This window comes from Phyllopteryx taeniolatus, chromosome 7, assembly GCF_024500385.1.
Source record: "Phyllopteryx taeniolatus isolate TA_2022b chromosome 7, UOR_Ptae_1.2, whole genome shotgun sequence".
Lineage (NCBI taxonomy): Eukaryota > Metazoa > Chordata > Actinopteri > Syngnathiformes > Syngnathidae > Phyllopteryx > Phyllopteryx taeniolatus.
In genome coordinates, this window is record NC_084508.1 from 3346919 (window position 1) to 3359268 (window position 12350).

Genomic DNA, 12350 nt, shown 5'->3' on the forward strand with positions numbered 1-12350 from the left:
AGCTGGTAGATACTCAAACGTCGCTATTAGACTGCCTACATATCCACACAACACAACTTGTATTTCTAGAGCCCTTGAACAACAACTACAGCTGGAAGAAAGTGTTGTACATAAAAGGCAATTGAAATAATAATTAAAAATATTCCTTTCTAATCAATTTATACAACAGTTTCTTTTACATTTGCATTTAGCATATAGGAGGTGCAGAATTAGCTGGTAGTTACTCACCTATGTTGCTATTAGGGCCCATATACCAACTTAGCAACCTACCTATTGGTAGCTCACCTATGTTATTAGCATGTTGCCTATCCAACCTACTTGGCAACCTAGCTCGTGGCTACTCACCTATATCCTTAGCATGATGCCTTGCCTATCTCCTTAGCTGGTATCTACTTACCTATGTCGCTATTAGATTCCCTACATACAAACATAGCAATGTATCTATAATAGCGACTCAGCCTATGCTATCTACCCAACCTATCTACTTAGCAACCTAGCTGGTAGCTACCCACCTATGTTGCTAGCATGTTGCCTAGCCAACTTAATTATCAACTTTGCTGGTAGCTACTCACCTATGTCATTGGCATGTTGCCTAGCTACCTACTTAGCAACCTAGTTGGTAGCTACTCACCAATGTCCTGAGCATGTTGCCTAGCTACATACTTAGCAACCTAACTAATAGTTACTCACCTATATCACTAGCATGTGACGTACATACCAACAAAGTAGCTGTGTAGGCAATCTAATAGCAACATTGAAGAGTAGCTACCAGCAAAATATGTTGCGAGGTAATGTATTGGCGAGATAGGAAGGAGAGGAGCTACAAGCTAGGATGATGCTAACTAGTACTTAATTGATATCGCATATGAATCACTTAAACATCCAAAAGAGGAAATATGATGTTAGTGGATAATCAAATGATTAGCCTACTGATGCTAGCATTTAGCTCAGTGCCTTCTAAGTGTAGCCTTAGCGTAGCCGGCCGTTAATCCTATTGGGGGCCTTTAATATGCATCAGACCAGAAGGCAAGTATCCATTAAGGGATGAATTTGGCCCAGCTTTATGATGGCGTCCATCATCTTCCTCCCTCCCCAGCTCCATCCATCATCTGCACCAATGCTTTCTTGGCCCGCTGCCTCCGACACGCTGGCTTCCATTTTGCCTCCCGTTCGGCCACATTTGCATAAAACACGAGTCGTACACGCCACCCAGCGACCCATCCAGCGACCGGCCGCTGGTCCCCTTTGGCCATGCGGGGGCCCGACAAGCTGTCACAGATCTGCTCTGTTTGCTTTATGGAGCAGGAGGAGCTCGCAGTGTGAAGTCTGCACTCAAGAGGACAAAAAAAAAAAAAGATCAAGATTTTCCCCCCGCACTTTAAATGAGGCATTAAATTCCATGAAATACATTTTAAGGAGTATTGGATGACACTCGCGCATAGTGAATATTCTTTTATATACACGTCGTTATCCAACATCAATAGTGACACACTTAGAATTTCAGGAATAGGTCATTCAAAAGCTGTTGCGTCGTGATGTCAAAGTTACACATCAGTCACTACAGTGAACAGCTATTTAAAAGCTGATTTCTTCTACACACGCGAGCATTGATGTCAAAGTTGTGCATTAGTCACCAGGGATGTCCCGATCCAACTTTTTCACTTCCGATCCGATTACCAATACAATAACTTTGGCCAATACCGATATCTGTCCGATGCGATATCAGCAATACTCATACATACTTTACTTATTTTGTGTTTTCGTTTCCCATCCGATCCGATCCTTGTTTTGGTGCTGACATGGGACCGATTTCCGATCTCAAAGATAGGATCAGGACACCCCTATTAGTCACAACAATGGAAAGCTATTCAAAAGCTGCTTCTATATACAACCCCAATTCCAATGAAGTTGGGACGTTGTCCATCCATCCATCCATTTTCTGAGCCGCTTCTCCTCACTAGGGTCGCGGGCGTGCTGCAGCCTATCGCAGCTATCATCGGGCAGGAGGCGGGGTACACCCTGAACTGGTTGCCAGCCAATCACAGGGCACATACAAACAAACAACCATTCACACTCACATTCACACCTACGGGCAATTTAGAGTTGTCAATTGACCTACCATGCATGTTTTTGGGATGTGGGAGGAAACCGGAGTGCCCGGAGAAAACCCACGCAGGCACGGGGAAAACATTCAAACTCCACACAGGCGGGGCCGGGGATTGAACCCAGGTCCTCAGAACTGTGAGGCAGACGCTCTAACCAGTCGGTTGGGACGTTGTGTTAAACATAAATAAAAACAGAATGCAATCATTTGCAAATCATGTTCAACCTATATTTAATTTAATACACTACAAAGACAAGATATTTAATGTTCAAACTGATAAACTTCATTGTTTTTAGCAAATAATCATGAACTTAGAATATTATGGCTGCAACACGTTCCAAAAAAGCTGGGACAGGTGGCAAAAAAGACTGAGAAGGTTGAGGAATGCTCATCAAACACCTGTTTGGAACATCCCATAGGTGAACAGGCTCATTGGGAACAGGTGGGTGCCGCGATAGTGTAGAAAAGGAGCTACCCTGAATTGCACAGTCATTCACAAGCAAAGATGGGGCGAGGTTCACCTCTTTGTGAACAAGTGCGTGAGAAAATAGTCCAATAGTTTAAGGAAAATGTTCCTTAACGTACAATTGCAAGGAATTGAGGGATTTCATCATCCACGGTCCATAATATCATCAAAAGGTTCCGAGAATCTGGAGAAATCACTGCATGTAAGCGGCAAGGCCGAAAACCGACATTGAATGCCTGTGACCTTCGATCTCTCAGGCGCCACTGCATCAAAAACCGACATCAATGTGTAAAGGATATCACCACGTGGGCTCAGGAATACTTCAGAAAACCATCCATCCATTCATTTTCTGAGCCGCTTCTCCTCACTAGGGTCGCGGGTGTGCCTATCCCAGCTGTTATCGGGCAGGAGGCCGGGGCACACCCTGAACTGGTTGCCAGCCAATCGCAGGGCACATACAAACAAACAACCATTCGCACTCGTAGTCACACCTACGGGCAATTTAGAGTCTCCAATTAATGCATGATTTTGGGATGTGGGAGGAAACCGGAGTGCCCGGAGAAAACCCGCGCTGGCACGGGGAGAACATGCAAACTCCACACAGGCGGGGCCGGGGATTGAACCCAGGTCCTCAGAACTGTGAGGCTGACGCTCTAACCAGTCGTCCACCGTGCCGCCTTCAGAAAGCCAATGTCAATAAATACAGTTCGGCGCTACATCCGTAAGTGCAACTTGAAACTCTACTATGCAAAGCAAAACCCATTTGTCAACAACAACCAGAAATGCTGGCGGCTTCTCTGGCCCCGAGCTCATCTAAGATGGGCCGATGCAAAGTGGAAAAGTGTACTGTGGTCCGACGTGTCCGCATTTCAAATTGTTTAGGGAAATTGTGGCCGTCATGTCCTCCGGGCCAAAGTGGAAAAGAACCATCCGGACTGTTATGGACGCAAAGTTCAAAAACCAACATCTGTGATGGTATGGGGCTGTGTTAGTGCCAATGGCATGGGTAACTTACACATCTGCGAAGGCACCATTAACGCTGAAAGGTACATACAGGTTTTGGAGAAACATATGCTGCCATCCAAGCGACGTCTTTTTCATGAACGCCCCTGCTTATTTCAGCAAGACAATGCCAAACCACATTCTGCACGTGTTACAACAGCGTGGCTTCGTGGTAAAAGAGTGCGGGTACTAGACTGGCCTGCCTGCAGTTCAGACCTGTCTCCCATTGAAAATGTGCGGCGCATTATGAAGCGCAAAGTACGACAACGGAGACCCCGGACTGTTGAACAGCTGAAGCTGTACATCAAGCAAGAATGGGAAATAATTCCACCTACAAAGCTTCAACAATTAGTGTCTTCAGTTCCCAAACGTTTATTGACTGTTGTTAAAAGAAAAGGTGATGTAACACAGTGGTAAACATGACCCTGCCCCAGCTTTTTTTGGAAGCAAGCGAGATAAAGCGTAATAGAGCCAGTGTGCTCATGTCGGAGTGTCTCGTCAGTATTTTATATATTTTTTAAAGTGTCTGGTCACAGAACATTCTCCCGCTTCTACACCGGCGGTGGAGGCGTCATTACACGCAAAGCGGCGGGACAAATTGTCCGAGACCAAGTGAGCGTATTTATGTCCAAGTGCGCCTAATGGCGTCATTTGTAGCGTTGATGCTAATGCACTATTAGTGTGTTCCATTGAGCTGAGCTCAGGTGCATTCAAGGAACTCGCTGAACCTTTTCAGGCCAGAGTCAAGAGCAAGACTCCACACGCAGAGGCACGGCGAGCTCTAGTGGCAGACAACAGAACAACACCTCACTCCTCTTTTTTTTCTGGTCACTCCAGTAGATGTGAGAGTCTTGATGTCAAAGTTGCACATCAGTCACTACAGTGGCCAGCTATTCAAAACCTGTTTTTTCCCCCTCTACACGTCTTGATGTCAAAGTTTTACATGTGTCACTACAGTGAACAGCTGTATAAAAGCTGTTTTCCACAACACGCAAGTCGTTACGTCAAAGTCGAGCATTTGTCACTACAGTAAAAAGCTATTCAAAAGCTCTTTTACTCTAAATGCATGAGTCATTGAAGTCATCAGTCACTGCAGTGGACAGCAGAGCACGACTTACAACAGCTGACCAATGGGTGGCAGCATTTAAGATGATACACTAGCATCCACTATATTGACTGATGAGCAACTTTGACATCATATAGAACAGCTTTTGAAAAGATGTCCACACTATAGTTAGTGACTGATGAACAAAGACACATCAAAGAAAACAGCTTTTGAATATCTGTCCACTGTAGTGACTGATGCACTTACAAAACATTTATATCGAAGAAAAAAGCTTTCGAAAAGGTGTCCACTGTGGTGACTGATGCACTTTGAAAACATTTGTATTGATTACAACAGCTTTTGAATAGCCGTCCACTGTAGTGACTGATGTGCACGAAAGGGTTACAAAACGGGAATATAATTTGGGTTTATTTTAATGGAAGCAGAGAGTAGCTTGTTGTTGACTGAAGAGGCCTTGAAACCATGATTGAATTGGTGGCAAATGTTAACCTTCAAGCTCATCAGCCACAATCAATAGTTTTTCCATCTAATTGAGACAGAGTAATTATCAAACTGCATTCGTCTGCTTAATGAAACAATGTTCCAATACGCCTGCAGCAGAAGGCTTAATTGAGTTCCAGTTCCCCCCCTACCCCCCTTTCTTCCCCGATACGGTCCAGACTTTGCAGCCTCAAAGCGGCGAACGGGCGCTGCGGCCCGCTGGAGCGTCAAACTCGCCGAGCGGACACCTCGCTCGCTCGCGGACTTTTGTGGATCATCCTGTGGGAGGCGTTTGAGGTTTTTAGCTGGTCAAGTGCACCCCGATGACTGACATGCAGATATTATTAGTGAGGAGGACATTGTTGAGCCATGAGGAGGGACTAAATGACACGGAAAAGAAAAGAAACCAAAAAAAAAACTTAAGATTTATGCGATGATAAAGATGTAATCTTATGAGAATGAAGTCGTATATTCCAGAAATGAAAAAGTTGAAATGTTACAAAAATAAAGTTGGATGTTTTGGAGAGAAGAATGTTTTTGTATTTCGAAATTTTTTGCTATCGAACGAAAATATACAAATAAATACAGCGAATGTGTGTCTGTGAGTGTCGTATTTCTTAATTTGAAATGTCTTTTTTTGTAATATTCCAACTTTTTCCTCCCACAAAAAATATGATCATTTTTCTCAATAGTATACTATTTAAACATTAAAAACATTTCTTTATAACCTCAGGACCTTTTTCCTCCCCCCAAAAACTACTTACTCTTTTTCTCAAACATAAAAAAAAAAAAGAAACAAATCCTGAAAATATGCCGTTTCCCCCCCTCATATTATTATGACTTATTTTCCTTGGAGAAATTAATTAGGAATTCTCCTGATATTCTGAATGTCTTTCTCAAAATGATATTATATTAGTTTCTCTAAAATAGCCTACATTTTCTTTCGTGGCAATACGGTACACCACTATTTTTCTTGTAAAAGAATTGTAATTGTTTTTTCTGAAAAATGACTTTTTCCCCTCGAACAACTATAACTCTTGAATGTATGTAGCTTTTTCCCCCCCTTACGTCTAAAGACAAGACTCCTGTTTGCTTTATACCGCAGTATAATAAAAAGTTCAAACACAACATTCCAAGGTAGGTGTTTATGTCTGAAATGGAAGCGGACGTGATGAATACGAACAAAATTGATATTTCAGCGTGCCAACACAAGAGTAATAATAATAAATGATCATAACCCTCTTAAAAAGGCACTATCCGTTGTACGACCCTGTACTTAACACTTGCATCGTCACGCTCAAAAATGGATCTAAAATGGACGCTGCCATCTCCAGTGATGACATCGTGACACTTAAACACAAGTATTGGGACGCAGCGCACCTCATGTAGTGGAGACATAAGAGCTCTCCTAAATCCCTCATTGAAAGACACCAAATGGTTTTGGTTTTCATCAACAGCAGCTTACAGATGCAACACCTGTGCCCCCATTGATGCATGAAAGAGCCGTGTCTCAATACTTCTGCCTACGTGGTACATATTTGTGCAATTCACCATTGGGACGTCCGTGTGGTTCTACGTGAGCTTACTACGCTGATATTTGGTCCGTTAAGAGCAGTCCGTACAGATTTCCACTGCTGTCTTTGAGGTGCGCTTCTGTAAACAAGCTCGAGAAATGTGGCGTATAAAACAAATCCTCATCACTTTTGATGAGTTTGTCAGTTCCTTAGCGGGCGCTTGAAAGGTGCTAGTCGACTCTAAAGTCGTTTTTCCGTTTCACAGTCCAGTTTTGTCCCACCATAATAAAACCCGACACTATTACCTGTAAACAATCGTGGAATCCAGCATGTACGTGTTGGTCCTCGCCAACGTCGTTCAGGTGGCTTTGGGGTAGATCTTCTCGTAGAAGAAGCTCTGCGGCAGCACGATGAGCTCGCCGTCCTTCTCCCGGACGGCGTGCGCCCGTACAAACTGGAACTGCTCCAGCGCAAACTCGTAGAACTCGTTCTCGATCTTCCAGATCTTGGACTGCTGTAGTTTGCCCACCGTCTCCCGGGTGGGAAGCTTCTTCTCGGTGGTCTTACGCAGGTGCGACTTCTTACCTGGGGCGACACAACAGGGTGTTGACGGCCTCGTGCGGGTACTTTGGCTTTACAGATGGCACGTCTGGAGTAATGACATCTCCCCCGACACGTGGTCCTATCAGTCTTAGTAAATTTCAGCTTTACAGATGCCATGTGTGTGTGATGAAATCATCTGGGACAACATGCTAGTATGAGTTGTAGCAAACTTCAGCTATCGTGGCGCTATCAGGTCTATCTGCTGCTACTACTGGTTTCCTTTTGTTGTTGTTATATCATCTCAGCCGTGGGCTGCGAGGAGGTTTGCGTGGCAGTACCCGTCTTGTAGAGGTCGGTGGCGCCCTTGAAGAAGCGCGGCAGCGTGGCCTCCAGGATCATGATGAAGTCCTCCAGCTCCTCAGTCACGCCCACCAGCAGGTACTCGTTGACCAGGTTGTACTTGGCCTGCTCCAGCGCCCAGTGACTGCCCACATTCCTGCACATTTTATGAAACGCGCACAACCAATTCATCTATTAACCATTGACGTGAGCGTGTCAAGCTTTTTTCTCAGGTCGTGTTTGTGGCTCAACTTGGAAGGCCAAGTCCAAGGTCGACTCGGAAAATTCTGCAGCTTCTTCCTTACGAAAGGGCAGTTTAGCTTCACGCTAACAAACAGTGCAAACCACCATAAGCTGGCTAACAGACCTAGCATGGATGTTGCGGTGTTACAACCTTTCACGCAATGGATATTTGAATACGAACGGTGGAGCAACACATGTAGACAAACAATGAAACAATACTTACAGGCGTATATGCTTTATCCTTTGCGACGAACGACTAATATTACTGCAGCTTACTGAGTCAGTTGTGAAATTCTTCTTTGTGTGTCTTTGTCTTTATTACACTGCTCTCAAGTTGCCAAGGAGCAGCACAATGTCCATTGTGTGTAAAAAGTTTTTTAATTCGTTAAATTCAATTTAATTATGTCATCACTACATGATCTAGAGTGCTATTTTTCTCATTAAAAATCAAATTAGGTTTTGGGGGGGGGGGGTTTGGTGGAGGGGGGTGCGGCTGGAAGTGATTAATGGCATTTCCTTTCATTTCAATGGGGAAATATTATTTGCGATACGATAAGTAGGAGTCTGTGCTGACCAGCACTCTGAATGGTGTCCACAGAAGAAGGGAATCTGCAGCCAGAGTTTCTCGGGGGCGCAGTCGGAGCCACCGGACGCCACGCACTCGTCGAAGGTCTGAAAGACGCAGCACAAGTAGAGGAAACGTTTAGTGAGGCTTTCAAACCGTTTTCACACGCGTCAAAGCGCACCATCTTGTCGCCTTGCTTCCTCCGCCGCAGGCCCGGCCGGTAGTCGTCTCCAAAGCGCAGGAAGTAGTAGTAGGACACCAGGCGCTCGATGGGGTCTCGTACCACGTTGATGTACATGGGCTTGCCCTTGACGCTGTACCTAAACACAACCAGCCTTACTAGCGTGCCAAGTGTTAGCATCAGCAACAGCACGTGAGAAGGTGGCGTCTCTCACTTGGAGAAGTCCAGGTACGCCACGTGGCCATGGTAGAAGCCGGGCTTCATTCCTCGCCACGAGGTGACGTTGTGAACAAAACGCATCTGCGTTCAAAAGACAACAATCACTTTTCTTTGCTGCGTTTTCTTATTGCTTTCAGTTCTGTGTCTGCTCTCGTAACCAAGTACCACAGGGTGTTGTTTTTGCTTCACTGCCACCTCAGAGTACAAGGTGCTATTATTACGCTGACTGACAGTCGTTGTCGTTTTTTTGTTGTCCGTTCTCCCTGTCGATCCATTCTCAAACTAAGTACCAGTGGATGTTATGGTTGCTATTGTTCTTTTGTTTAAGGCTGCAGCTAGCCACCATTTTTTAGAATCGATTATTCTCCGATTATCCCATCGATTAATTGGCAAAAGAAAAAAATGATTTGGCTTTATTAAACAACAAAATGTGCATGTGAAGTGTAGGTACAACTGTTGTCCACTTGAGGTCGCCACCCTCACATGCCACTGAGAGTGTCCAGTTGGTTGCTGGGAGCTCGGGTTGGCGGCTGGATTTCTCTCGGTCCCATCAAGTACCCAAAATTGTTGTTTGTGTTATCTTCTGTTATTGTTAATTTTGGTCTCCTCTCTGTCTGTTTCCTCTCAAACCAACTACGAGCAGGTGCTGTTTTTCATATCGTTTGTTACTGCTTTTTGCAAACTCAGCACAATATGTTACTGATATGGTTGTCTCTTATTGGTTTTTGTTGCCCCACTTCTTTTTGTCAATTTTTTTTTTGTACTGTATGTCTGTCAGGTGTCTTCAAATTATGTGTTGTCTTACTTTCAGTTGTACTATACAGCGGTTAACTTTTCTTTACATTTGTAAAAACATTGCCTGTACAATGAACACCCACCATTCGCAAATAGTGAAAATCTGCAAGTAAATTGACGCCCATCCAAAAGGTTTGCAATTGCCTAAAGATGACACGAAAGCAATTATAATATATGAGACACATATTTGGCCTGAGCACAAAAACAATGTAGTTTTCCAACGAGTAACGGAGGATCAGGCCCCCCCCGCCCCCCAAAAACAAATCTGCTCATATGAAGGCGGCAAGTTTGAATCGACGCCTGAAGAGTATTCGGTCAGACCTGGTCCTGCAGGGACATGACGGGGTTGTTCTTGCTGGTGTTGATGTGCAGCACGTGGAAGCGGTTCCTGGCGCACAGGTCGTAGGCGATGTTGGTGAAGGACGTGCTGGCCGTCTTGGGCACCCGGTTGTAAATGACCACCGTGTCGTCGGCGGCGTCCTCCGACAGGTTGCGACCGCCGTCTTCGCCGTGACGCTGCTGCTCCGCCCCGGACAGCTCGTGTCTGGCCATGGCGCGCTCTGGCGGATAAACGAGTCGACGTATTCAACTTTAAAGTTAAATACAACTGAACTGCACTCAGGCAGTGATTTGTTTTCGGCTCGCCGCACTGAGAATCACTGCCTTTAAGTCTATGAAACGTGTTCACGTCATTAGGTGACACTATTAGGCCACTATAAGGATGTTAAATGATTACTTATCCACAATGTAATCCTTGAGTGTGGGCGTGTATTTCCAAACATGTTACACCATTTGACACATGATTAGATACACTGGCACAGTATACCAAGGAATCCCTTTGATATACTATACAAAATAAAGCAAGAAACATCTTTATAGAGATTGCAGTCTGCTAGTAAAAGCATTTATTCATGCGGAATACAGATACATACTCAACGAAATGTAATTTTAAGACTACCGAACAGCAGATTCATTGTCGCTTTAAAGAATAATTATTTAAGGCAACTCTGATTAAGTTTGTATTATCATTATATTATCACAATATTCTAAGAAATTGGAATGACAATGTGTTATTTTCCAGACCTTTCAATGGCGGTTTAACTAATTAATTGCCCATTAATTAAGATGAATGGTGCATTCTTAAGACCTTTTAACAGTGACTTTATGGCTTAAGCGTCATTTTTAAAAAACAAGTAACGTTGCCTTTTGTAAAAATCTCTTTTTAAAAGGCCAGTGGACTCCCTGCAGATCCAATTCATGTCCAAACTTCCAACTCAGGCTGGGCGATTAATCGATGTAAATGATTATTTCTTCGTGGCAGTAGTACTTTAAAGCACTGCTTACTACACTTATAATGGCCTCAAACAGAAAGGCGCTAGCTTGCAAAAGATGCAGTTTGGCCAGTCATTTGAAATTGGTTCGGGTTTGCAATGTGTGGTCTCAGGCTATTGCAACGAAAGGGAGTAGCACGGCCAAATTATTTCAATATCGATACGGAGAAACGCAGCGGATAAGGAGGAATGTTGCTCTGTGCGTCCCAAAACATTTTCTCCACGAAGCATTTGTATTTTAACATTATCAGGAAAGAAATTCTCATTTATTAAAGTATTTTTTATTTATATATATTCTTTCTGTGTAAGTTGATACAAGTTAATGCTGGGAAGAAAAAAAAAGTTTGTATTTGGTTCCACGATAAATAAAGGGTATCGAGGTGGTGGTGGGGGTATTTAATTTTACCATTTTATTTATTACATAAAACTTGTTTTGAATAATGTAATTTTGCTTTTTCTTTGTGTTAAAAGGGGGAGAAAAAAATACTAATAATAATTTTTAAAAAATCTGACTTTTGTGGAGAACCAAGGTCATATCGCCAAGTCCTGACTTCTAACTTTGCACATTAGTGCTCATCTTACCGAGTTTGGCTCTGGACTCCTCCAGTCTTTGGATCTGGTTCTCGATTAAGAGCATAGTGACGGCGAAGGTCAGCACGGCCAAAAGCTGCAACTTGGGCGGCATCATGACCCTGAAGAGCCCCATCAAGCATCCACGACGAGCATCACCACCGGGGCAAGGAAGGGAAACAGCCCCCGGCCAGGTCCGCTAATGACTCGCCGACCCAGGCACCGTCACTGCTGGCTGACGTTGACCACGTAAATCAAACTAAAAGAATTCCGCCCTCACGATTAGAGATTCAAATCTGCAGTTCGATAAGGGTTTAACTTGTTAGCATCTGTGCTACATGCTACTCGTTGTGTTGTCAACTTTATGCTCACATTTCTGTTCACAAACGGCCATTTTTGACCGGGCCGAAAGCTTAAAGTCCACCGAAATGTATTTATTAGACATGAAGTTGATACGAACGTGACGAAACTGCAGCCAAAAGCGAATTAAACAATTGGTTTGGTGTTGCAGATCGGATGTTAGCTTGGAGCAGAGAGTCGCGCATGTGACGTCATTTCCGCATTACTCTTCTTCGTGTGAAAATGTAGGAAGATAATCGGGCGTTTGAGCTGCAGTACGCCACACACTGGAGCCAAAACAAATTCATAATTATTGTCTGATACGTACTGCATATTATTTTACTCTTCATAAGTTTACCTTATAAATTTTACAAATGGAAGATACAATACCATTCGATGGTAGGTATATTTCAATGTTGTTAAATACAGTGGAGGGAAGTAACGTAGTACAAATACTTCAATACTGCACCGTACTTCATCAGATTTTGCAGATAGCTGTACATGAGTAGTTGTTTCCCTGATGGCTTTTTTACTTCTAGTCCTTATATTAAAAAACAAATATATGCACTTTCTGTCCTTTACTTTGTCAAAAT

The 12350-nt window shown here is 43.7% G+C and overlaps 1 protein-coding gene across 1 annotated transcript; it reads right to left on the reverse strand.

Annotated features, from left to right (window-relative positions):
- Window positions 1–6248: 6248 nt before the first annotated feature.
- hs2st1b (heparan sulfate 2-O-sulfotransferase 1b) lies at window positions 6249–11999 on the reverse strand. Its single transcript, XM_061779751.1, has 8 exons — window positions 11791–11999; window positions 11431–11677; window positions 9839–10077; window positions 8718–8803; window positions 8504–8642; window positions 8332–8429; window positions 7514–7671; window positions 6249–7217 (listed from the first exon to the last, which is right to left on the reverse strand). The coding sequence occupies exons 2-8, from the start codon at window positions 11552–11554 to the stop codon at window positions 6991–6993; spliced, it is 1071 nt and encodes a 356-aa protein (XP_061635735.1). The 5' UTR covers window positions 11555–11677; window positions 11791–11999; the 3' UTR covers window positions 6249–6990.
- Window positions 12000–12350: the final 351 nt, after the last annotated feature.

Excerpts from the sequence above, each read along its gene's own strand:
- hs2st1b (XM_061779751.1), bottom strand. The coding sequence starts at position 11,554 with ATGGGGCTCTTCAGGGTCATGATGCCGCCCAAGTTGCAGCTTTTGGCC. Across the intron at positions 8,430-8,503 it reads GGAAGCAAGGCGACAAGATG|ACCTTCGACGAGTGCGTGGC; the intron begins GTGCGCTTTGAC and ends TGCGTCTTTCAG. Across the intron at positions 7,218-7,513 it reads CACCGACCTCTACAAGACGG|GTAAGAAGTCGCACCTGCGT; the intron begins GTACTGCCACGC and ends GTGTCGCCCCAG.